The sequence below is a fragment of the Medicago truncatula genome, chromosome 5 (genome assembly GCF_003473485.1).
Source record: "Medicago truncatula cultivar Jemalong A17 chromosome 5, MtrunA17r5.0-ANR, whole genome shotgun sequence".
Lineage (NCBI taxonomy): Eukaryota > Viridiplantae > Streptophyta > Magnoliopsida > Fabales > Fabaceae > Medicago > Medicago truncatula.
The window spans coordinates 11168969-11194703 of record NC_053046.1 but is presented as its reverse complement, the minus strand read 5'-3'; the positions used below and the strand labels follow the sequence as shown (position 1 = coordinate 11194703).

General features: G+C 31.1%; 1 protein-coding gene across 5 annotated transcripts; it reads right to left on the bottom strand.

The window, feature by feature from the left end:
- Positions 1–7609: 7609 nt before the first annotated feature.
- On the bottom strand, positions 7610–12905 carry LOC11409459 (probable methyltransferase PMT21). Of its 5 annotated transcripts, none has more exons than XM_024783784.2 (8): positions 12764–12905; positions 10943–11237; positions 10677–10825; positions 10354–10549; positions 9875–10085; positions 8980–9652; positions 8787–8864; positions 7610–8236 (listed from the first exon to the last, which is right to left on the bottom strand). In XM_024783784.2, the coding sequence occupies exons 2-8, from the start codon at positions 11207–11209 to the stop codon at positions 8014–8016; spliced, it is 1797 nt and encodes a 598-aa protein (XP_024639552.1). In that variant the 5' UTR covers positions 11210–11237; positions 12764–12905; the 3' UTR covers positions 7610–8013. The 5 variants fall into 5 exon arrangements, with proteins under 5 accessions (XP_024639552.1, XP_024639549.1, XP_003612612.1 ...); XM_024783781.1 differs by lacking the exon at positions 12764–12905 and adding an exon at positions 12614–12757; XM_003612564.4 differs by lacking the exon at positions 12764–12905 and adding an exon at positions 11811–11912.
- Between the last annotated feature and the right edge of the window lie 12830 nt (positions 12906–25735).

Sequence of the window (25735 nt, the reverse complement as noted above, 5' to 3'; positions counted from 1 at the left end):
TTATTTTAGATAATTGAACTTTGGTTTTTTAACTCACTGACCTTTTTAACTCTTTTTTTTTAACAAACTTTTTTAACTCTTAGTCTTAGTTCAAACAAATTGAGTTGCTTGATCCTCCTGTCTTTTTAGAGTATTTTTTTTATCAAATTAAACTATTTATTTACCCTTCTTACAAATAAAGTATTTATTTATATTCATTGGATTCTTCAAAATGTTTTTTGACCAAATTAAAGTATTTATTTAATGTTTTGACAAGTAGTGTATTTTATTAATATATTTAATAAGTAATATAACATTTAAATAGACTCACGAATAGATTTTGTATATTTATTGGATTCTTCAAAATAGTTTTTGCCAAATTAAAGTATTTATCCATAAAAAAAGATAAAAATGTTTAACAAAAAGCACAATTATTCAATGTACAATAATTAAACTCTAGTATGAATAGCCTTTTTAAGTAAAAAAAAATTACAAACTTGAAGTATTTATTTAATTTTTTTACAAATAAAGTATTCATTTATATTTATTGGATACTTCAAAGTTTTTTTTTACCAAATTAAAGTATTTATTTATTTATTAGACTTCGGTCACTTCACCCAAAAAAATATTTATTTCTTATTTTGACAAATAAAGAATTTATCTATATTTATTGGCCTCTCGGCGTGTTGATCTACCAGTAATCCTCGTCATCTCTTCTCTTGATTTTATGTCTTTCCACGTCAAATTCGTAACTTTGTTATTCAACATTCTCGTTATTCAAAATTCGTAACTTTGTTCATGCAACCCCAAATGAAAAACATTTGGGTACACGGTCTTTGTTTTAATTTTATTCATTTGATATATGTGTCTAAATACTTTTCAACTGTGACCGTAACCATAGAATAATGAATGGTTCTTATACACAGGAACAAGAAAAATCATTCTATAATCCATGAAAAAAATAAGGCAAACACCGTGATACTCAAGAAGCTTTTTTTCGGTATGTATTATGTAACAACCAAGGCTCATCAGGGTGGGAACTGGTCGTCGGTGCACAGGATATAATAATGAGCGGCTTCCGACAATTTTTAGATGAACCGAATTGCATCGGAATGAGAGGGATCATGAAGTCGTGTAGGTATGACACTACATAGTTGAAGGAAGGCTTATAATAATTGTTTGGTACTATCTATGTCAACAAGATGCATATTCTTTCACGTAGTTCATTCCATAAACGTGCAAGTGAGAACAAAACACGTTGAAAAGACTCGTGTTAATTTATGGAATTAGTCGACAATCATAAAAGCAGTTTGAGATGTTACATATTATCTATCCAATCATTCAACAAGAAGTCATTTTTTATAATAACTTATATAAAAATAAATTCAAATGTTACACAAAGTTTGGCTACATAAAGATTTTTGGTTGAATTGTGTTGTCTAATTTAATTTGTGTGGCTGTTTTAAGTCATATCAGAGTCGATAGTTCGACAAACTTTTTGTATCAAAAGTCTTTTAGACAACGGTGGTCAATCGTTGTGACGTATCGATGTAGCGTCAACGACGGTGCAAATGTGCGCTGATGAAAATTTTCCGTTTGAGGGAAAAATACTCGGATGAATTGATGGAATTTTACTCGAGGGAGATATTGTTAGTATGTTAGGTGAATAAGAGTTTCATATTTGATGAAAAATAAATTGTTGAACAATATCTATAAATGAGTTAACTCATATATTTAAAGCTTTAAAGTTATGAGTTAAAATGTGGTATCAAAGTACCATTTGTATGGTTGTTCAAAATAAAATGTGATGATCCAAACTTTCTCATGACCCAACAAAATATTACATTACTTTCTCAAATTCATATTAGTAAAAATGTAATATTTCATTTATTTCGTATTAAGTCTAAATATATTGGAACTGGAAGTAACATTTGTGTAGCTGAAGTGTGATAGCAAATGTGTACGTAAAAAAGAAGAAGAAGCATTTTGTTTGGAAGAAAGAACAGTACATGCACAATGTCTTCTGGAATTTGGGACCAGAAACTGAACGGATAAAATTCGGTCAGGTCAGTGGCCACTCACTGGCTATTAGGTGATTGGCTGTTTTGGTTAGGTCGTATGACAATCCATTTTCATCATATATTCTTTTCTATCTTATCCTATTAATTTGGTTCTCACTAATTTATATTTTTATTCCTCTCTTGACACAAATTGATAAATGAAAATGATATTTTCTGCGTTTTTTATTTGTCAAATAATTGACATCATTCCCCTAAAAAAGATCGACAACATTATTATTACTACTTTATTAATACTAATATATAAGAGTGGATTGCGTGTGGTTGGTTAGGAAGCTCAAAGAAATTATGATATTCATTTGGTGGTGGATGGCTGTGAAGATATATTTTCAGGTTACAATTGCAGCCATGCACAATTGCACATTGCCACGACTCTCCAACGTGTGCTCTTAGGTGTAACTCAATGGGGATGACACATATCGTAAGGATTAAATAAAAGAGGCTACAAGATACGAGTATATGAAACCCAACATAAATCATATTCATGTTAGGTCAGACTATTTTTAAAACAAATAAAGTCAAGTTTATTTTAAGATGTCTATTTAGTTTTTTTAAAAGGTTATGGGCAGCTAAAAAACGTTTTTGGGCCAACTTGATTTTAAATTGAGAATAATCTACTTTCATTTATTTTAAGAAGGTGGGGACAGTATGGATACATTTTTTTGGACTGATCCGTAGTTAGGTGGAGTTCCACTGGCGGTGCGGTTTAAAAATCGGTATGATTTAAGTGTTAATAAAAATTGTTTGGTGGAGGAAATGTTCGCGTTGGGGGTGGAGGAAGGGGGAGAGACTTGGCAGCGGTGTAGGAGGTTGTGGGATTGGGAGGAGGACTTGGTTCGGGAGTGTAGGTTGTTGTTGTCTGATGTTGTTTTGCACGTTTTGATTTCTGACTGATGGAATTGGCACCTTGATAATGGTGGTTATTTTGTCTGCAGTGTGTATCATATGCTTACTGCAGATGAAAGTCAGGTGTTGGATGCGGTTTCTAAGTTCATTTGGCACAGACATGTTCTAATAAAAGTGTCTCTCCTTGCGTGGCATCTTCTCCGCAACAAGTTGCGTATAAAATCTAATATGTTGGCTCGCGGGATCATCTCTCCTGAGGCGCAGATGTGTGTGACTGAGTGCGGGGAAATGGAAACGGCTCAACACTTGTTTGTTTCTTGTACCATTTTCAGAGAGTTGTGGCATCTTGTTCGAGGTTGGATAGGGGTCTCTGGGGGTGAACCGTTTGATATTCATGATCATTTTCATCGCTTTATTTACCTGCCAGGTGGGTCGGTGACAAGGCGATCATTTATGCAACTTTTGTGGCTTTTATGTGTTTGGGTTCTGTGGTCAGAACGTTATAACAGGTTGTTCCAAAACAAGATGACTAACATGCATCAGCTGGTTGAAAAAATAAAAAATCATTCCTACTAGTGGATGAAGGCGGCTAATGATGTTTATGTGTTAGGGGTTCACAATTGGCTTGCATGCCTTTTAGATTGTTTGGACAATTACGCTTTTTATGGAGACTTATTGTATGACTTTGGTTGCATTCTCTTAGCACATCTTGTGCTGACAATGTTAACCTGTTTATTTTGGTATATATAATTCAGTTTTGCTTTTTAAAAAATAATAGAGTTAAGAGACTATGTCTCAATCTAAAATAGAAAAGACATTACAACTCAAAGAAAACTTAAAAAAAAAAAAAAAAAAAAAAATATTTGAAACCAATATGTGTATTTATGCAAGTGAATAAGCAATTGCCTTTGAAATTGCAAGTTTTGTCAATTACCCCCTGACATTAACAAAACTTCAATTACCTCCTGAAATTGCACAACGTTAATCAATTTATCCCCTCCATCAAATTTTTCTGTTAGTCAACATGAAGTTTTGCAAATACCCCCTGAAGTTTTGCACTTATGTGCAAAATGTCCCCCGAACTTGATTTTTTATTTTTATCATTGACTCAAAAACTATTAAAGACAAATAATTAACAATTAAATTTAATATTTAAGTTATTTAAAATGCATTCTTTGAATTATCATAGAAGAGGAACCATTGTTATATATAAATATGTAACTTTCTTCCTTGATTAGTACTTACCTGTTGAGGTTCAGATGTCAAAGCTATATCCAAAAACATGATGATGAATGTTGCAATAACCTCCACCCAGAAGACAGGGTTACACCCTTGGAGTGGCTGAGTCATCATAACCAATTGTTTGTGCTATTATGTAAATTAGAACCTGATTAACAAAAAATAAAATGGTATGTTTAACTTCATTTATAACCACCTTAAATCTTTTCATTTGATTGAGAGTGATTTACTATAGTGTAAGACTTTTCACAAGACATAAATTAAACTCAATAATTTAATCAATTACATCATCATAATTTTAACAAAGACTATGTTGTTGGTTTATATAACTACCTTGAATCATGGAAATTGACCAATTGTTGCATACTCCAAAAGGCCAACTGCACCATTTTGATGTTGTATGCTTGGAATGATTCCACATACACAAAACATCAATATAAAAGTACCCACCACCTCCGCCATTACCTACATACATAGCAAAATAACTTCAATTTTGAATTTATTAAACATTATAATGTTTTTCCAAGATAAAATAACAAATATATTAAAATTAACTGTTAATTGTCTGCTTTTAATATCTTTTGAGTCAAATATAAGAAAAAAAAATATGAATTTTCGAGTTTGGGAGGCATTTTCCACATAAGTGCAAAACTTCAGGGGAGGTATTTGCAAAACTTCATGTTGATTAACAGAAAAATTTGACGTAGGGGGTAAATTGATTAACGTTGTGCAATTTCAGGGGGGTAATTGAAGTTTTGTTAATGTCAGGGGGTAATTGACGAAACTTGCAATTTCAGACGGATAATTGCATATTCACTCGTATGTATGCAGCTAGACCAATTCAGAGTTTTTTTTAGTGGTGGCCAGAGTTTGAACCTCAAACCTTGTATATATTATGTATTATCCATAACAACTGAACTAAGCTCACGAGGACAGACCAATTCATAGTTAAAAAGTCTATTTGTACATCAAAAAATTAATATTTAGTGTGGATTTTTTTTTTTTAGCAAAGAGTGAGCCCAAAGAAGGCAACACTCACATATATTGAAAAAACCAAACAGAGAAACAATGAGGTGGATATAAACCAAAAACCCTCAAAACAACTTAACAAAATCTGAAATCTGGAAGACCTAGTTTGTTTCTAACCAAATCCTCCAAGATAACATTAGGGGCAACAATGCCACCAAGTAAAAGTCTGTAAAGATAAACCTAAATTTGCCAGCTTATTAGCACAGTTATTGTCTTCCCTAAATATATGAGAAATCATGAAGTTCATAGAAGAAAGTAAATGCAAGCACTTATTCCATCTTGTTTTCAAATGGCAAGGAACTATGTGAGGTGACTTAAAAGCCAAGGTAGCAAGTTTTGAATCACATTCAATCAAGAGATGATGCCAGTTATTGTTGTGAGTAGTTTCAATAGCTAAAATAACTCCCATAATCCCAGCAATAAGAGCATTAGAAATGATATGCCAAGGTTGAGGGCAAAACATCCCAAAATTATCGCCATTGCAGTTTCTGAAAATACCAGCACAAGCATCTTGGCCATGACTACCAAGGGTAGTGCCATCAGTATTACATTTGATCCAGTTAAAAATTGGAGGCTGCCAGAGGACCTCTATAATCTTAGGAGCTTTTTGCGGATGATTTGAGACATTGAAAGCCTTTAAAATAAAAAAATATGACATGGAACGGCCAGTGGTTGACAGAGAAGTACAGTTGCCAGACAAAGATACATTTGCAATAACGAAGGTCACTGTCGAATTCTTGGAAATCTGTTTGTTATTGAATCTTTTGTTATTTCTGCAAAACCAAATTACATTGACAATGTTGACAATTGCTGATCAAATAACCACTTTGCATTGAGGACTGAACTGTTGAACCGAACTGAACTCAGTTCGGTTCGAGGATTCTATCACAAGAACACGCAATGCAATCAAGTATGCAAGAGGATCAGCTTCAAGATTGGCAAGGTTCAAGGGATGTGTTGACAATAGAGACTTCATTTCCTTAGCATCTAATAGCTTTTAAAAATCTTTTTTCAGAGATAATTTCTTCATCGTCCTATGCAATGACTTAATTTTGATGATTGATGTTGGTGGCTGATTGATGGAGAGTTTTTTTGGTTTTATGTTGATTGATGAGAGGCTATTAACTTACTATTAGTTTTTCTTCCATGTCAATATATTTTAGTATTTTTAGAGGCATATTTTAAGGCCTTCAAACTTATGTAGATGAATTACATGTTGCTGCTGTGTTGATAAATTGATCTTAATTTGTGATGTTGCTGAATTACTTACTTATAGGTTTAATGCTAGGAACAAATTGATTCTATGGCAGCATTTTAGTGTTTTGTGATGATGTTGGTCAAATTGTTATTATTAAATTGCTTGTAGGACAAATATTTAGAAAAAACAGTTCTTGTTCAAACTGTAACCAAACCAATTCATTTTGGAGGTTTTCGCCAAGATTTTTTAGGAAAAACTGTTTGATCCAGTTGATACAAAAACAATTTGGTTCAATTCAATGAATATTATAACAGTTCGATGTAATTCGAACAAAACCACTTAAGTTGACAATGGTTTGGTTCAGATTTTTTTTTTAAACGAAACGGTTCATCAGTTTGAAGAACCAATTCGGTTCGATTCCAATTAATCAATCTATTACGGTTCAATTCTAACTAACTAACTAACAAACAGTTCGGTTCAGTTCAAACACAGTTTTGGATGTGAACTGAACTTTGCCCATCCCTAGAGTAAGAGGGATCCATCCTCTATTGCCAATCTCCGGACAATCGAAAATAGAATTAAAATTAACATTGATTCTTCAACATTATAAAAAAAAAAACACACTTTTCTTTTATACTTGGATATGTAGTATTTTCGAAAGAAAAAAAAAAAATCACCCTTTCATCAAGAATTACATTTATAAAATTGGAAACTTCTTTGTTTAATCTTTACTTAATTTTAATAGCATTTTTAGTCCTATAAAAAATATTTATATGTAATTTCAATCCCTATTAAAACAAAGTTTGTTTAATTATCCGTAAATTTTTAAACTATTTTTTTGAGACAAGTTTATAACATATTTGACCCTCTTATAGAATTATTATTTGTATTTCTTTTTTAAAAAAATATGGAGTAAATTGCTCTCTTAGTATGGACACTGTAAAGAAAACCCATTAAGGTTGAATTTGCAAGAGTAGCAAATTTCATGTCGGCATTGAATCTGATGTTTCTTAGTTCAGTAACATACTTTGGCTCGAATGTGATTTCAATGTTGTGTCAGTTGACTTGTGTGTACTAACAAAACCAATGTGAAAGTTATTTGTCATCAAGCGTTGAAATCTATATGTTACATCAAGTTCTGCTCAGTATTTGGCTGCATCTTGCATCTATTACCAATATCATATCATATGCTATCAATTGCATCTAGTACCTCAAGTGCACATCATCAACATTAGTAATGTAATGTATAAATTGCATATCATATTCTATGCTTTCTGTGGGATTTGAAACTTTCAATTCTTCACATGAATCACTTGGAAGTTGAATATTACACAACAACAAAAAAATAGATAAACAAGAGTGGTACACCTTATACATTTAATTTCATGCAAAGAATAAATTATCTATAAGAAAATTTTCTATATATAACTTAACAAAATCAGAATTATTGAGTTACTACTTTCTTCACTTGATAAAAATTTGAAACTTGACTGATTCTTGGCGTGTGTATATCATATAATAAGAATGAATCAATCTTTTTGTAAAGAGTGGCTCCGAATTCGTTTCCCTTTGTTTCTCTACTTCTGGAATTACGATTTCTAGATACGCCGCTCTTTCTCACCGCTGCACAGTTTCATGAGTTTGTCATCTTGATCCTGAGTTGGATGGCTGCCACAGCTTTTTCTGGCATACCAATATCTTCTCTTTTTCAACACCAAACTCAGTGTTTTCTTTGTGACATATCCATCTCATTCCCTTCGCCATAGTTGCAATGGCATCCGCAAAATAACTTGACTCTCGGATTATAGCGTGCCCGCCTGGTCGCAAAATCCGGTCCATTTCCAACATTACATACTTCATTTCACATCTGCAAAGTAACAACCACTGTTAGAACGATCTCACAATGAGTACATATTGAAAATCTTGTTTAGGCCAAGTTTGGATAAGCAGCCTAACCAAGCGCTTATAGCATAAGACTTTATCATATAAGTGCTTATGTATAAGCTCTTTCTATTTTAAAAAATCAAATAAAGCCAACTTGTTTTATAAGCTATAATAGAGAGCTTAAAGAAATAAACTAAAAGCAACTTATTGACATGTCTTAAATTGTTTCTAAAAGCTGTCTCGCAAGTGTTTATGCTAGTAGATAAGCTCAAACAAGCCAATCCAAACAGCCCCTTAGACTTATCTTATAACAAAAGCAACTGTGAAAGTGTTCAACAGAACTTATAAAAATAAATCGCGACTTGATTAGCTGTTTTCAGTATGCTCCTCGTGATAGTTTCAGAAAATAACTTATAACCTATAGATGGAAACAGTTTGACCATCTTATTATAAGTGCTTATATTATTAATACTTATTCAAGAAGTGATTAATTAAGCTGTCAAAATCGAAGTATTGATTTAGTGCATATTCACCTGTGGCTTTCAGCAGTGAAGAATCCATCAGCATGAAGTAGGTCATAGGTTCTAGGATATGTTGAAAAAGCTTCACACCTAATAGCACAAGACATCATGAAATTCAAATCATTACCAAAGAAAACCATATGATATAACACAAACATTCATAAACACATAACCTTATGGTTCATATTTAAAGTTTCAAACATACCAATCATGGAAGGTACCGATAAGGCCTCGATCGAAAACTACAGGGAGTGTATTAGGACCATAAGATGAAACAACATTCATAACCCACAAAGGATCATTGATCAAGGAAGCAGCAAAACCTCCATAAGCTGTATTCATATCCATCACATTTCTTATCTTGTTTGTGCCAAGATCAGGCAACAACTTCTTGTAGTGCTGAATGCGCTTTTTCCACTTACTGTTATCATGACTGAAAGTACTAGAACTAGAACCTTGAACAAGTGATATCCTTTCAGGTGCAACATTCAACCTTTGAGGCCATTTCGGCATGTATGTGAGGCCTGATTTCTTGTACTTTTCCATTGGAACAACGAAACAAGCGCGAAGCGGAGTGTACCATGCTGAATCTGGTTCGAGACTGTCGTCACATTTTGGAGGATAGGTATCTCTAGAAAGCTTATCGTAGCAAGCGTTATCTTTGGCCTTTTGCCATACATAAATGTCATCCTTCTTGTTGTACAATTTGAAGCACATTGATGTGAGCAAATCTTGTAGCTTTTCATAATCTGTTCTTTGCTCTTCCACCGTTGTGTTCCATCCGCGCCACCTACGCTCGTAGTTGACTGGTGGACCAGACAGAACCCAAAATCCTCCAGGACGAAGAATTCGGTGAATTTCTTGGAGATAAATTCCACCTAAAAGCATAAGATATGAATATTTCCATCAGTTAATGGATGAAAATTTCGACTGAACTTATATCAGCTCTAAATAAGACAGTTTATGAAAACTACTTATAACTTAGATGAATGAAACTGTTTCATTATGCTGGTAAAGTTCATGAAAACATTGCATAAACAGAAAGCAAAAACAAAATCTCTTTTAAGAGCTGAAAAATTTAAAATGCATTGAAGAATTACCAAATTCTGTCCATGGGATAAGGCATCTAGAGCAATGAGCCATATCAAAGGAGTTTGAAGGGAAAGGAAGTCTTTGTGTAGAGATGACACCAAGAATTGCTGGGATACCGCGCTCCAGAGCAAATTGAACCTGAGCTTCATGGTTATCTCTTGGCGCGAGAGAAATTGTTAGAACGCCTCGATCCAGCAAGTCACCACCCCAGCTAGCAACCTAACATATATGAGTTAAGTGGATATCAATTGACAGATACCCCATACACAACACTGACACTAACACGTAGACACCAATAATAATTCAAAAAATAAAATAAAATGAAAGTGACCGATTTTAACTAGATGTGTCGGTGTTAGACACTAAACACGCAAGTATGACTGCTACATAGTGTAATTAATGTTTAAGAAGCGTGGAGAATTTCAATTTGCATTGCCATTGAAACTAAATAACTCTATTCAAAAGTAAAAAGAAAGATAAAACTCACCCCACAACCAGTATCAATTGCAGTTCTAACTGACCCATCTTTAATTCCTGGGATCAGATCTTGCATTAAATCAACATATTCACCAACACCATTAGGAAACATAGTACCTCCACCAGGAAATTGAAATTTCTCCCCTTCCTTTATCAACCAATGCTGATTAGACTTCTGCTTGTTAATCCAATCATATGGCACATTCCTGTCATTTATTCAAGTAACACAATTTTAAAAATTGAACAATGTATATATCAATGTAGCAAGCAACTTAAAATCAATGCAAATTATAATTATTTCAACTTATAAATCATAAATCATGTATTGCATACCTGTACCAACATTCATCTCTACTCTTTGGCCATCTAATTGGAGGCTTGTAACCTGGTGGAGGAGGAACTAAGCATTCTTTCCTCTCAAAAATCGGAGGGCAATGGCGTTCCAACAAAGTAAGTCTATATGTACCATACTTTCTCCATCTCTGTAAAATCATTCATGCTCAAAACTCAATCAACAAAATAATGAAATTTTCTTGTATTTGTATAAAAGAATCCAAACATCAAAATTTTTGTAGAAAACTATTAGTATTAATTAATACCTTTGGATCTGTGCATGGAGTATAGTCTTGATAATCATTGCTGCATTCAGGGAAACTAAAGGGCTTAATTTGCAAAGAGCCTGAGGATTGCTTAGGTGAATCAAGTGATTTCTGAATGGTGTTGATGACATCAACACCATTGTTTCCAGATTTAAAGACTCCACCAAGGTAGAATGAAAAACCACACAGAACAATGATAGTGATCGCCGCAGTCAGAGATCGGTTCTTGTTCGGCTGGTGGATCAGTTTTCCATCCTTATGCTTCATGATCCTAGACTTTTATTCCACTTACTATCTGCACAAAAGGAACAACTAAACTTCAGTATAATTCAACTATACTAATGCCACTTCCTCCACAAACATATCATGAATCATAGTAATCACTAATGAAAAAATCACTCTAACAAACATCTAGAGTTATGGTCTCTTTCAACTTTGAGAAACAACTTGATCTGAATGAACACTAAGGTTTCATAAAGAGATCTGTGCTGCAACATCAAGAATTATGTATCTATGTAACGCGCGACCGTAATTAAAACTGCAATTACCCGCGGTTGATCACAATTCGACACAATATCAAAGATCGCAGCACAACCACGACATAAAATTTTCGAATACCACAACTATTCAGATCAGACCAATGTGAAAAGGAACAAGAACCAAGGAAATAGTAGTAATAAAGAACAACAACAAAAGAGGTGAATTAATTGCAACAACAAGAAAAACACACAACAATACTGAAAACAACTAGCACTGTTCCCCAACCAGATCAATGTGACAGACATAACGCAAATACCAATGACAGATCCAATTTAAGGAAAGAGAAACAAAATGATTAATTCCAGCTAATGAATAAAACCACACCGACCATTAAAACAACATGGGAGAAAGTAAGGTAAATAAATGAATGAAATCTGATTCTATAAATATAATAACTACCGACATAAACAAAATTCAAAAATTCAAAACCAGCTACTTTGACATTAGATGTCACATAATTGCTTTTATTATGTTCACATGACATTGGGACCCATTTAGGACATAGCCCCCATCACTGACTCAACCAAAAAAAAAAAGCATAATGTGAAGCTGGATCTCACACTATGGTGTACAATATTCCTATACACGAAAAAGGTAAAGGGTATTATGTTATTGTCAACATTTCTTGACACGTACGAAAAGTTTCTATCATGAGTTTTTTTTTTTTTTTTTGTCAGAGGTTTCTGATCTACTGTTTTCTGTTCAGAATTCAGAACTATGGACACAAATGGTTACTAGTTGAAAAAACCAAACAAATTGAAACTAACGAAGAAAGAGTGGCAATGCTTTTTGTTCTGGTTTGTGCAATCTGATTGGTTATAATTTAGAAAACAGAGGAAACAGAGAAATCAGAGAAAAAAGAAAGGATCTTTTTCAATAATCTTGGAACCCCACTTTGAGTTTTGATTGTATAATTGTAAAAAGGTTAAAAGGGTGTCAGAAAAACATGATGAACTCATAAAAAAAAATGTTTATGAGATCCAAAAATACTAAAAAGAAACAGAAAAAAACAGAGGAAATCAGAGAGAATATCTTTCAAAATCCAAATGGATCTGTTAGAGGAAGATAATAATTAAGATAAGATATATGAATGAAGAAAAGAGAAAAGGAATGAATGAAAATGGTACAAACCCTTGTTTTGTTCTGTTTGTGTGTATCAATGGTGTTTGAATGTGGAAAAAACAGGGGAATGGTGGAAAGTGAGAAGAAGAAGAAGAAGAAGAAATGAAAGAAATAAGTGAGATTTGTTTGTGTGTGAAGCTAAAGTAAAGGAAGCTAAACCATTTATATAAACTATTTTTGCTCTGCCATGTGCCTTGCTGTCCCCTCTTTTTGTTCAATCTTCAACTTCCTTCCACTTTCATTTCAATCTCTTCAAATTTCACATTATCTTCAAATATTTACACATACAAGCAAATATAAAACTACTAAGCATTATTATAGATAAATATTATTATAAATCCTTCAAAAAAAAATATTATTATAGATAACTCCAATAGTTTGGTTTAAAAATATTTAAAAAGGTTTGTTAAATCTAAAAAGAGAAATTAATCTCATTGACATATTAACTTGTTAGTCAATTTAAAAATATTTCAACATACTTATTTAAAGACCTTAATTTGAAGTAGATTTTTAATCAGACTTTAAAAAATATTCAATTCAAGCTCAAAAATAGTTCACAACATATAACAACTAGTTTGGGTTTGAAACTTGTCGAAAAGACAAATTATTTCAGAGTTGTATTATTTGAACAACCAATTATGTGATAACTTTTAGTACAATTAAAATTTTGCAAAGAAAAAAATATTGGCACAAAATCAAAGCAATAGAGAGAAAGTAAAAACATAATGTGAGTATGAGAGAGAATGTTGTCACAAAAGTTGTCAAAAATTGATTGTACAAATATCATTTCTCTTATTTCATGTGATGTTTGTTTCTACTTCTTAAAATGTCAACCAAAAAAAATGTTGAAAATTAGTTTTTTATATCTTTTAGTTGGCTCATTTTGTAATTGTCATAATTTAAAGGTTTATAACACATTATATTTATTAGAAAGAAAAAAAAAAAGTGTACGTAAAATATAAAAATTTGTTAGTGGATTAAAATAAAGGTATAATAAAAAGAAGAAGAAAAAACACCAAAAATCAACTTTAATTGATGAGTACAATTTTAAAACGATACTAAAAAAACGAGGGAATATCATAGTAAACTTTAACATGATTTTGTTTGTCATTTTCATTATCCACAAAATACATTTTGATTTACAATACCTTAGATATTTGTTTTATACCGTTCTGTCTATTACATGTTTTCTTTAACAAATCAATTAGACCCTCAATCATCATATAAAAAAAGAGGCACAAGTACTGCATTTCAATTGGCTATTTCATCTGTAGACTACATGTGTAAGAAAAACCACATCTCTTTGATTGCCGGCGGTGTTGAGTTTAATGATTTTTTTTTCTTCAAGAAATTAAAATGGAATATATTAATAATTCTATACTGAAACTCTTGATATTTTTGTGTTGGATCCGTCGATTTTTAAATAAAAATAATTATGGTAATTTGAAGTTTGATTAGAACTTAAATATAGTCGGATCAATAGTTATTTTATTCAAAAATTAAATTTGGGTTTCAAACAATTTATTTTTGATGAAATTCATTTATCAATTATTTTGTATATCGTGTTTTCTTAAATTTTACGAGCATTTTATAAAAAAAGAAAAAAGATGTCTGGGTGGTTGGATAATTGGTTTTTGTTGGAGTAATATTAATGCGGAGTTTCGTACTATTTTTATAGGTTACAAATCACTTGATGTATTGATTTTAGGAATATCATTTGTGAGTCAAATCTCAAACAACATTACTACAATTTATCAAGAACGAGATCCTAACTACTCACTCGTGTGTTCCTCTTATTGATAAACTTTGTCCTTATACGTTGAGAGATTGAAATGTTGGTTTTGTTCATACCTTGCATGAAGGAAATTTTTGTGCAAATTAACTCGTTAAACTAGGCGTCTCACTTACTCATGAGCTTAAGATCATCCCTACTTGTCATTTCACTTTATTGATATATTGTCTAGCTAATATTATGGAAACTCAATTCCCCTATTTGTAGTTTCTGTTTTTTTTTTTTTTCTGCTTTAGTTTTTCCTTTTGATAAAAAAAATTATAAAAATCTAAAGAAAGCTGGCTTAAATAAAAAAGACTTAGAAAACTTTGAATGAAATGATTTTTTTTTTTTTGAAAGATGAATGAAATGATTATTTGAGAACTATACTTTTTAAATTAAAAATTTGAACGAATCATTTTTATTGATAGAAATTATTTTACATTTCTGATATGTTTTACATTTGCGATCAAATTATCAATTATATCAAAATTTTGAATTACTATTGATACGAATTATTTTTATTTTCTCCTGTCAAAGAAAAGTATTGCTCATTTTGTAAGCTATGAATTAAATCTATTCTTTTTGCTTGAATATTAATGATGGCATGTTCACAAAAAATAAGTTGACGATAAAAGAGTTTTTTTCCTTCATTTTTCTGAAAGATTGATGATAAAAAGAGTTGCTATACTATTGAGATCTAAATCATGATTAATATCTGAATAATTAATATGTAACGGCGACCACAAGAAACATGTATAGACTTGACATAAAATTTCTTTGATGTGTCAATATATTAATCAAATTCAAGAAAGCTAAGTGATGGCTTCATGCTTGTCATGATAACAACCATTTAAAACTATTTCCATTATTACTTGATTCGGTTGTATTGCATAATTAAAAGTTGGTGAACACATCCCGGTGAACACATCCCCGTGAGCTTAGCTCAGTTGATAAGGATATTGCATGTTATATGTAGGGGTTGGAGTTCGAACCCCGGACACTCCACTTCTCCACAGTTCAATTGTGTGAGCTCTAACCACTAGGCTACATGACAAAAAAAAAAAAAAAAAGTTGGTGAACACTTGATACAAGACACATTTTAGAGTATACTTTATAGTTATAAGCTTCTATGATTAAAAAAATCCGTTTCAATAACAATAATTGTAATTTTTTCACGAGTTTATAGCTTATAGTATTTGTGATAAGCTAATTTAATTTGCTTATAGTTTATATTTTTTATTTAATTTTATCCATTTATCTTAATTGAAACAAAATTAAATATATTTTTTATGTCATTTCAAATATAGAAGTTAGTTTAGTCGTTAACTTTACCAAACATTATAAATTTAATAAATTAATTTATTCACTATCAACTAGCTTATCGACTATTAAGTTAACTTATAATTTGTCCGCTATTTTAAATCAACAGAGTCTACACGGTTTAATTTATATCATTAATATTATTCATATATTTAATATAGAAATGTGAGCAATTTTTATAAATTTAAAAATTTAAGCTATTTTTTTCTTCAAATTATTTGATATAAAAAAAATATTGAAATACAAAACTTATATTGATTGATGGATACTTTAGGATAGACATCAATAAATTGACCGAAAGTAAGGTATATTTTGCTCATATTTGAGAAAAAAACTATAAACATTTTTTTTCTTCTTATATTCAAGATGGCAGGAAGTATCAAAGTATTTTAGTGGTAAAAGCAGGACGATGAACACAACAGCATACAATGGAAGTGAGTGTATAATGTTATTTTTGAGCTTGATTGTGTTCGTGTTACTGTTTTAAATAGTATTAACAGTAATAAGATGAATGTCCCAGAGTTTGGTCTAATTATTTAGGAGTGCACAAAGATTCTTCTTAAAGTGAATATAGGTTATCTTATATCTAATTAGTTTTGTTATGCGACACGGTAATATGATGGATCATCATTTGACGAGGGTGTCCATGTTCTTGTGTTATTGTCCTGATCCAAATTTAATTTGTTCTTATTTGTATAACTCATGTCTTTTACAATTAAAGCAATACGTTTTTCCCATAACAAAAATGTTATAAAATTATTAGGACTTAATAAAGAGTGGATATGAGGAAGCAACTAGGGTTGAAGCATATGACCGAGAACGATGGTAGAACTTTATAGATGATGAGAGATGATATGTCTGATATTCCGATTCTTAAGTGAATATTTATCGAGTAAAGTGATTGGGTTATCTTAAAAAAGATTATGTACATTTCTCTTTGGACGACGCGTGTCCTTTTATAAGTGAAGTTTCAGGTGAATTAGGGTAAATTTCATTGAAGAAATCTCGACATAATCTATTGATCACTGTATGATGTTGATCATTTGGTGTTTATTAGTTACGAAGCTTTACTAGTGTGGACTTGGCATCGGCGACGAGAGAGGTTTTTAACACTTATGGCAGCGCCACTAAACATGTACCCCTTAAATAAAATTCAATCTAATTTGCATCTAAACTAAACTCAATCCAAAACAAGAGTAAAAATGAACAAGCACTTAAAATAATTTTTCCAATATTTCATGAACTAAAATCATAAAATGGTTATTGTGAATTTTTTATTGTATCATGGTTTTAAGTTGGGTTGGGATTCTGATTATAAGCAGATGTTGTGTCTCTTAGACTCAAATATCGTGGTTGACCATATTTAGAAAGGTTTGAATATGTTTGACAAATATGAAAATTTGATATGAACTATCAATTAATAGCTTATGTTTAGAGATTGGGTAATTAATTTGCAACACACTTTGCGTAAGGGTAATGTTGCAGTTGACTTTGTAGTTAAGAAGGGTGTTGTTGCAGTTGACTTTGTAGTTAAGAAGGGTGCTCTGAGTGACGATGACTTTGTTGTCTTCCATGAAGCCCCTCTAACATGTCATTTATTCTCTTAGCGATGTCATGGTTGTTGAGTTTGTTCGACTCTAGGAAGGGTCTCTTCTTCGTTTTCTTTTCTTTCTTTTTTTATTTCCCTTTTGTTACCAAAAAAGCATAATAAATCATTTTCATTCCGTAATATTAATTTTTAATATATTTTATATTATATTTTCTATTGAACTTATTATTTTCCCGTATTTATGTAATATTAATATAAAAAATTACAATTGTATTTTAAATATTCAAAAACTGATCCAAATAAAACCGTATTTAATTGGATATGATCGATTTTTTTTTTAAAAAAGTCATCTAAACTAAATCAAATCACAAGTTATTTTTATTTTGAATATGATAACTTTTTTTACTTCAAAATCGATTCAAACGGCACCTTAAATACCCTTGCTAACAATACCGATATTTGCAAATAATGGCATAAACAAGGACGAAATAGAGCAGGGTGACCTTTAGGACCCAGTTACATTCTTACATTTGTTATTTCTTTTTAATAAGCTATATTTTTTGGTCAAGTACATCTAGTGTAATTTATTTTTTGAAGTTAATAAATAGAGTGTTTGATGTTTGAACATCAACTTTATATATAATAATGTATTGTTCATACCAACTGAATTATGTTATATTTATTAATTTAATGTGATTGTAAAAAATGTTATGTAATGTATAATGCACTTACTGTATGGTGTATATAATAATATAGTATACTTTTATTTATCCCTGTCCCTGACGGTGCTACTTGTTATGATGCTACTTGTTTAGTGGTATGCTACTTGTTGAAGTTGTTAAGAACAATGCTCTACAATAATTTATATTTAGGAATTCTTTAATCATTGTGGTTACAGTAAAATTCAATTCCCTTTTAAGTGAATAATGTACTTTTAAGGATAAAACAATTCAAATGTTACTGAAAAAACAATAAATAATTATGTACACATAAATAATCCTGTCTTCTCGAGGCACGCATAAATGTGGATAAATTATAGCATTTTCATCTTTACACCTTGTACTTTTTGTTATGTTCCTAAGAACATGATGTTTTCTGATGTATTTCAGTTTGCATAAATGTACATTATTTTATGGAATTGTTTTGATACATATTATATCACCCTCAGTCGGTAGGTCACTTTGTACATGATTTTCAAAGAGCAATAGCTTATTACATTTATTTTTCAAAGATTGTTCATATTGACTTTGCTGAATTATTATTGCATGTTTCCTTTTTCTTTGATGTTCTTCCCCTTTGTCAACGGTCAACACCGACATTGTCATCACAAAATAACATAATTAAAAGTTAAAACTAACAATCAAAGCACAAGTTTAAAGAAATACAAAAATGGTTTGGTGTAGTTGAAATGAATTTTTAGTCCAGTATGTGTTGGGGAGTTTGAAGAGTGTCGGGAGCGATAAGAGACTTAAACATCACATCTCTATCCAAAACCTTAAGGCATATGTCCTCGTTCTCTCGCTATAGTGTTTTAGAATTTACAATGGATTACTTTCTACAAATCTACACCTCTATTTATAGAGGCTCTGAAATCTTAAATTCGCTAGGCGTAGTCAAGCTCGCCTTGCGAGTCGAGGTTTCGTCAAAGAAAGGAAAAATCAATTGTCTTCAGATATTGTCCTTAAACTGCCTTAGCTCGCTTAGCAACCCGCATTTCGCCTAGCAAACCGCTTTTGCTTTTCCTTTTGGATCTCTTTGTTTTGACTTGCTTTCACCATGCTAAGTTCGCCTAGCGAATCAAGCATTTCCCAAATTGTCTTTATGATGCTTGGCTTGGTTTCTGGTGCATGTGATCGCCTTTCTTTGATTTGCTCCACATTGGTGTAGTCATTCTCAAATCCTATAGGAAATGTATAGAAAATAGACGTAATAGCTTTCTGGTACATTTTACTAATATAAACGATATTATCAAATTGAGGGTTTTTATAATGAATTGCATGCAAAACAAGTCGATAAATGCTATGAAAAAATAACAGTAATTTGACACTTATCATCAGCCTCAAAATTATGTTTTCCCCTTTTTTCGAAGAAGTTATTCATGATCATATAGTTTGAAAAATAACAACTTTAGAAAATTATTTCGTTAAGACTCCCTCCGATTATATTTATAAGAAACAATTCATTTTTTTGATTCATTGAATAATTGATGTATTAAGTCTATTTCTAGACTAGATTCATGCAACAAGTCTTCTTAAGGCTCTTAAATGAGTGATAAAATTGATCTTCCACAATGATTTTTTTCGAGTTAGATAAGTGAGGGATCGTTAATTGTCTTCTTGAGCCTCTTGATCATATCTCTTAATTAGGTGTTACTTTTGATTTTTGCAAGTTCATTCTAAATTCTTTTTACAAACTATGTAGTTAGTTTTGTTAGGCAGTTATCAAATGGTGTAGCATTTTGTTAGGCAGTTACTTTAGCATTGATTTTTATCATAAGAAGCTATGTATTCCCCCCTTAATTTTGAATGAAATTTACTAAATCTTTAACATAAAAAAAGTTAAAGTCAATCGAGTCAAATAGAAAACAAATTTTTAAAATCTTAAATTTTATGTTTTGTTTTTATAAAAAAGTTGACTTTTACATTTCATTTCTCCTATTCTTCAGAGTATTGGTCCACTTGATTTGATCTTGTGGTATTTGTTTAGAACCTTAGAGTGCGTTACTATCAAAATTACATTTTTGATGATCTTCAATATCAATTTCAATAAATGTGTTTGACTTTTAAAAAAAAAAAACCTCCTATTCTTTAGGATTCCTTTTACGGGACGATCTAAGTCTCTGCCGGTTTATTTGAGCGGTGACCCACCGCTGCCGCACTTTTTCACTCATTTTCACGGTGATAATAAAAAACTACTAGTTGTAACTTCTTATCAAACGTGATTCTTGGCCGTAATATTATTAATTTCCAAAACACATGCTCTATATAGTACAAAAAAAAATTGGGTCCATATATAATTTTTTTTTTTGACAAATGGGTCCATATATAAATGTATGTGGACTTTTAATATATGATATATAACCACGGTCTTGATCAAATTTTAGATCTAATACCAAACTTTGAAATTAGAGGTCTCTTTCTCACACACACTAAAAAATGTAGAAAACCTGACAATAATAATACCGCGTGAAAGGTACAACTATGCTAGCTAGTGGCAAATTCTTCTTATGCCAAATGGAGAGAAACCTACACTTGAAAAGCTAGCTGAATTATCAACTCAAAGTACTATTATTATTTAACTAGACTCTAACCTGTGCGTTTTTGGAGAGTTTTAAATATAAAATATCAAATTGACTATATTATTAATCGTTGAGCTACATAAACTCAGAAACAATCAAATTAAGTGACAATTGAGAGTGATCGACATGCACAATTTCATAGAAGTAAATTAACAACATTTAGTTTGCATCAACAAAAATGAATATGGAAATCAACAAAAATGAATATAGAATCAAAACTTTGCCAAAACAAAGTAATGTTATAGTCTACCTGTAATGATTTTTGCAAATAAAAAGTCAACAAAAACTTCATGTAATATAAATACAGGAAAAAGTGAAGTTTCTAATGAAAAAATTATCATTTGGATCAGTAAAATTATCTACAATTTTAAAGATGCAACTTTAATATCATAACACGTAGTTAACGCACACAAAAAAAAAATTAAAAAGAACCACTATCAATAAAGTTACTAAAAAATAACTGCTTCGAGAGAGGAAACCGCTAGGGCGGTTGGGGCTTTAAAAAAAATATTTTAGTCATATATTTTATTTTTGGAAGCAACAATATTTTAAAAAGAGAGAAGTGGCATAGTGACTATAATTGTAAAGTATAAGTATATGGTACCCAATTTAATTCCTTACAAATTCTTTTTTTCATAAAAATTACTAGACCCATCAAAAAAGGTGGGATGAATTAGGGCAAACCTTTCAAAATTGTTTAACATTTATATATATTAAGATTAAGATATTGTTTAGTTAATTAAACACAAATAAATAGACAATTTTTACCATCAGAATCAATTTTCCTTTGTTTGTAAAACTATTTTGTGTTGCAACTAGGAGAGATTTTTTCAATTTGGACAAAACATTGAAAGGAAAACGTTAAAAGCTATCTAGCAAAAGAATCCATCACCGACTCTTATAAATATTCTGGTTTTTTATTACTTTATTCCTTGCTTCAGTTATATACATCTTATTTGCTACATGTCCTTTTCTTGTACATTTAAGAATCAAATGGCTTGTGCCAGATCTAGGGAAATAAATTCTTAGTTGTTTGACATGCATTTATGCATATGGACCATCCCCTAAAAAAAAAGTATGCATATGGACCGATTTAATTAATTAAAGAACGAGAATCTAACATCAAACTATCATCAAAGTGTAACTTACGTTTAACTTTTGCCTTTTTTTTTTCTCTCTTCTTCTTAGTGGGTCAAATTTTTCCTTGGTATAACATTATTTAGTGTATATTTTTTTCTACTCAAATCCAACTAAGGTTTGTTCTTTTTTGACTCTATGTTTTGACTATTACACCTAATTTGCCACACTCGCTATATAATTCTTTCTTAGACATAATAATAGATTTGTAAAAAATATTTAGAAGTTGATTCCCTTGCGGAAAATTACCAAATGTGTGATATGCCAAACAAAATTTTAATTGGAGGAAGTATATTTATAGAGACTATGGTCTTAAAAGCTTGATTGGTCGAAATCTACCAAAAGCAACGAATTGTGTCTAGTCTTGTAACATCACAAGAGCAATATACCAGTAATAATTAAAAGGTGACAAAAGAAGTGGAACTTTGCTGGGATTGTGTACTTGAGTTAGTTAACATACCATTTCCGGGTCAAGGAAAAAAAAATACCATTAACCAAGTGTACATATTTTTCTGTTTTATCATATTAAATAAGTAAAAAGACGTTGACTACACTACAAAATAAAAAATTTCAGATTTAAAAATTATGGGTAACTAAATATTTAAGCTTTCACACTAGGATAAGATTTATACCATGCAAATAATACCTCCCAAACAAGAAAAGAGAGCTTCCTAGTGAAAGAAATCAAGAATTGTTTGGGGTGAAAGTCGTTCTGATTAATATTTGCATTAAGATTTTAAGCTGCTTGAGAATCAGATTCAATGATGATATACCGATATCCCAAGCTAATTGAAATCCTCTCCAAATAGTTGAAAGTTCACCGAGAAAATTAGAGGTTCTACCATAAGATTTATAAAAGACCTCCAAAATCAACATTACCGAGATTACCAAAAAAAAAATTGTCTACATTAATTTTAATATGATCTTATGGAGGAGGATTCCAACGAACTAGACGGGTCACATGATTCCGTCTTACCGTCTATAAGTATGTGTCTTAATTTTGTTTTCGTTGTTTGTTGGTAGAATTTCGTCTTGATTATTGTGAAATTCTAACATTTTCTTGCATTTAAAAATGATTGTAATGGAATGATTTTATCCATTATTTCAGTAACTAATTTATAAAATACGGAAAGATATATATGTCGGATATATACTCTAAAAGAGTCGGTAGAATGAATAGGACGTGACAAAATATTTTAATTTGCATGATTAAAATACATAGATCTTGATTTACTGAAATTGAGACAAATCTTTATCTGTTGCATCTATTTTGTATTTCTTCTGTACATCTGCTCTACTTTTTAAACTTTCTACCTAAAAAAGAGGCGGTGTTTGGTAAATATGTTGGAACCAACTAAAATTCAATCCTCCCTCAAAAAAAAAAAAAAAAAACTCAATCAATTCATGTATATTTATTAAAAAATAAGTATGACAAGACATAGAGTGGGGAAAATATTAGTATAATTTAATTTCATCTTTTTAATGGAATGATTAATAAAAAAACTAAACACAACCGACAATTTTGCTAGTATGTCAAACAGTTATACTAAAGAATGCTTATAAAAAAAAAGTTCCACTAAAGAATTAAAACTTAAAGGAATTAACATAGCTAAATTAAATATTGTCACATGGGTTAAGCTAATTATGGAGAGAGAGTGGGAGAGTGAGAGAGATGTAACATGTTATGGGACCCTAGGAACGTGTATGGATGTAACCTTTTTTGTTAGAGATTGATGTCACAACTTCATTTCATTTCAGTCCAAATTCTTAACTTTTTCCCTTTGTTTTTATTTGAAGAAAAAAAAACACGGTATGAACATTAGTGCATGTGCATGCAAACGTTATATCCACCCATTTGACAACGATAGCATGAGAAAATGAGATGAATCCGAATTTGGAAAATTGGATTAACCAAACAAATAACCAACTAGTTACTTACCATTTTTTTTCCCTCAACTATATATGCCCAATTGCAATTAGTTACTAAGTTATTTTTACCATAGTTCCTTCAAAAAAAAAAGAAGAAGTTATTTTTACCATAGTGAACGATATAGTTTAACATGCACAACTAAATCGTTATGACTTTCGAGCTCAATTTTTTTTTTCAACAAGATATTTAAAGATTTTTTGCAGCCATAATATGTTATGTTAAGAACCTATGAATAACGTCTCTTCCACTCATGATGGCATAACGAACCATATCGGAAACCACGTATTAAAGACATGTTTGGCTGGACCACCAATACTCTACAAAAAGCACATCCTCAATGTTACAATAATGATATCCATACAAGCCTACATTCGTATAATATATACAATCAAATATGTTAATAGTATTTGTTGTGAAGAAGTGGGATCTTTGATTGGGGACATGTTCCTATCATAATTTATTCATTTCATGTGTACTTGAACATGAAAACCACGTCTACCTACGTTATCAGCACACTACAATTTATTCAATGTCTACGTAACTCTCATGAACATTATTGGAGTCTTTTTCTAATCGTTTTTTCATGTTTTGCAATTCTTTTTTCTTTTGACTCCTATATATAATAAAGTTATATGTTATAATTAAAAAAATATCTGAACATTTAACATTAGAAAGTTAAACACCACCATGCACCCTATCCTAATTTTCCATGGATCTACCTTTTTTTATTATGAGAAAGTCGTCATTTCAATGTCGATTTTCCAAATAATTTTTACTTTTTAAATTATGGTGAGAAATCAGCTTTACAAAGCTGACTTTATTCAAGGCACCTTGGTAAGAATTGAATTCCCTAGTCTTTTAATTTTGACAAATGATATTTTAAATATCATATGATAGATGAGATATTTATTATTTGTATCAAAATATTATTCAGATTATCTAGTTCAGAAATAGGTACCAGATTCAGAGGTACGACAAAACCGAGCTTTCAATGGGACAGTATTAGATGTGAGGGTGTTGGTTAGGAACATTATGAAATGGGAAAACATGAAATTGAAAGGGGCATTTATATCCTATCTCCGCTATAGCCGCTGCTATTCATGAAGATAATTATGCTCTTTAATGCTCCTGCGTGAGTTAACTCACGCTACGTGAGTTAGCTCACGTTGCGTGACTTAAGTCTTGCTGATTTTGAAGACCAAAGTAACAAAGATTCAGTCCATGCTGCATACACTCTGGACCATTCTATTCCCTCTTCATATACACCTCTTTGTTCATCATCTTTGCTAAGGACTGTGTTCAACAAATTCACCACCAGATTCGGTTCACTTCAAAATCAATTTTTCAATAAATCTGATTTATTTTTTATGTTAATTTTTTTATCCTACTTGCTACCAGCAAACATGAACCCAGAAAGAAGAATCTAAAATACCCATAGGTTTTAAAATGGGAAGAAAATGAAGCTTCAAAATAATTTGAAAAGAAGTGGATAGGGCTGGAAATGAGTCGAGTCGAGTCGAACTTGTCTGAACTCGGCTCGATTCGATAAGAATAGGTTCGGCTCGAAACTCGACTCGAGTTCAAAACGAACCTTTTTTTGGGCTCGAGCTCGGTTCGTTTAAAGTTCACGAGCAACTCGGTTCGGCTCGTTAGGTTCATTTACTCGAATCACATAATTTTAAAATTTATTTTTTTATTTAAAAATGCATATTTTAAACCTATTAATATTTTTAAAAAAATTATAAAGATAAAAAAAAACTAAAGCAAAGAGGACTCAGCCATTCCCCATCCGTGAAATAATAGATTGCCCACCTTCATATCAAAGAGTAGCAAAGCCGCTTCTTTTATAGACAAGTATCGTTGTATCTATCTCAAATACTTTCGATGTGGGACAAAAACAAAGTAGTGCAACTTTGCTAAAACACCATGGCACTACAAGCAACATATTTCCATTGCTAAAAACTATCCAGGTCCACTCTGTTACAATTGTTGTTTTATATTGCTTCTATTATATTTTACTATTAGTTAAATACTATTACCTAGCTTTGTGTGTGTGTGTGTCTATATATATATATATATATATATATATATATATATATATAATCGAGTCAGTTCGTAAACCA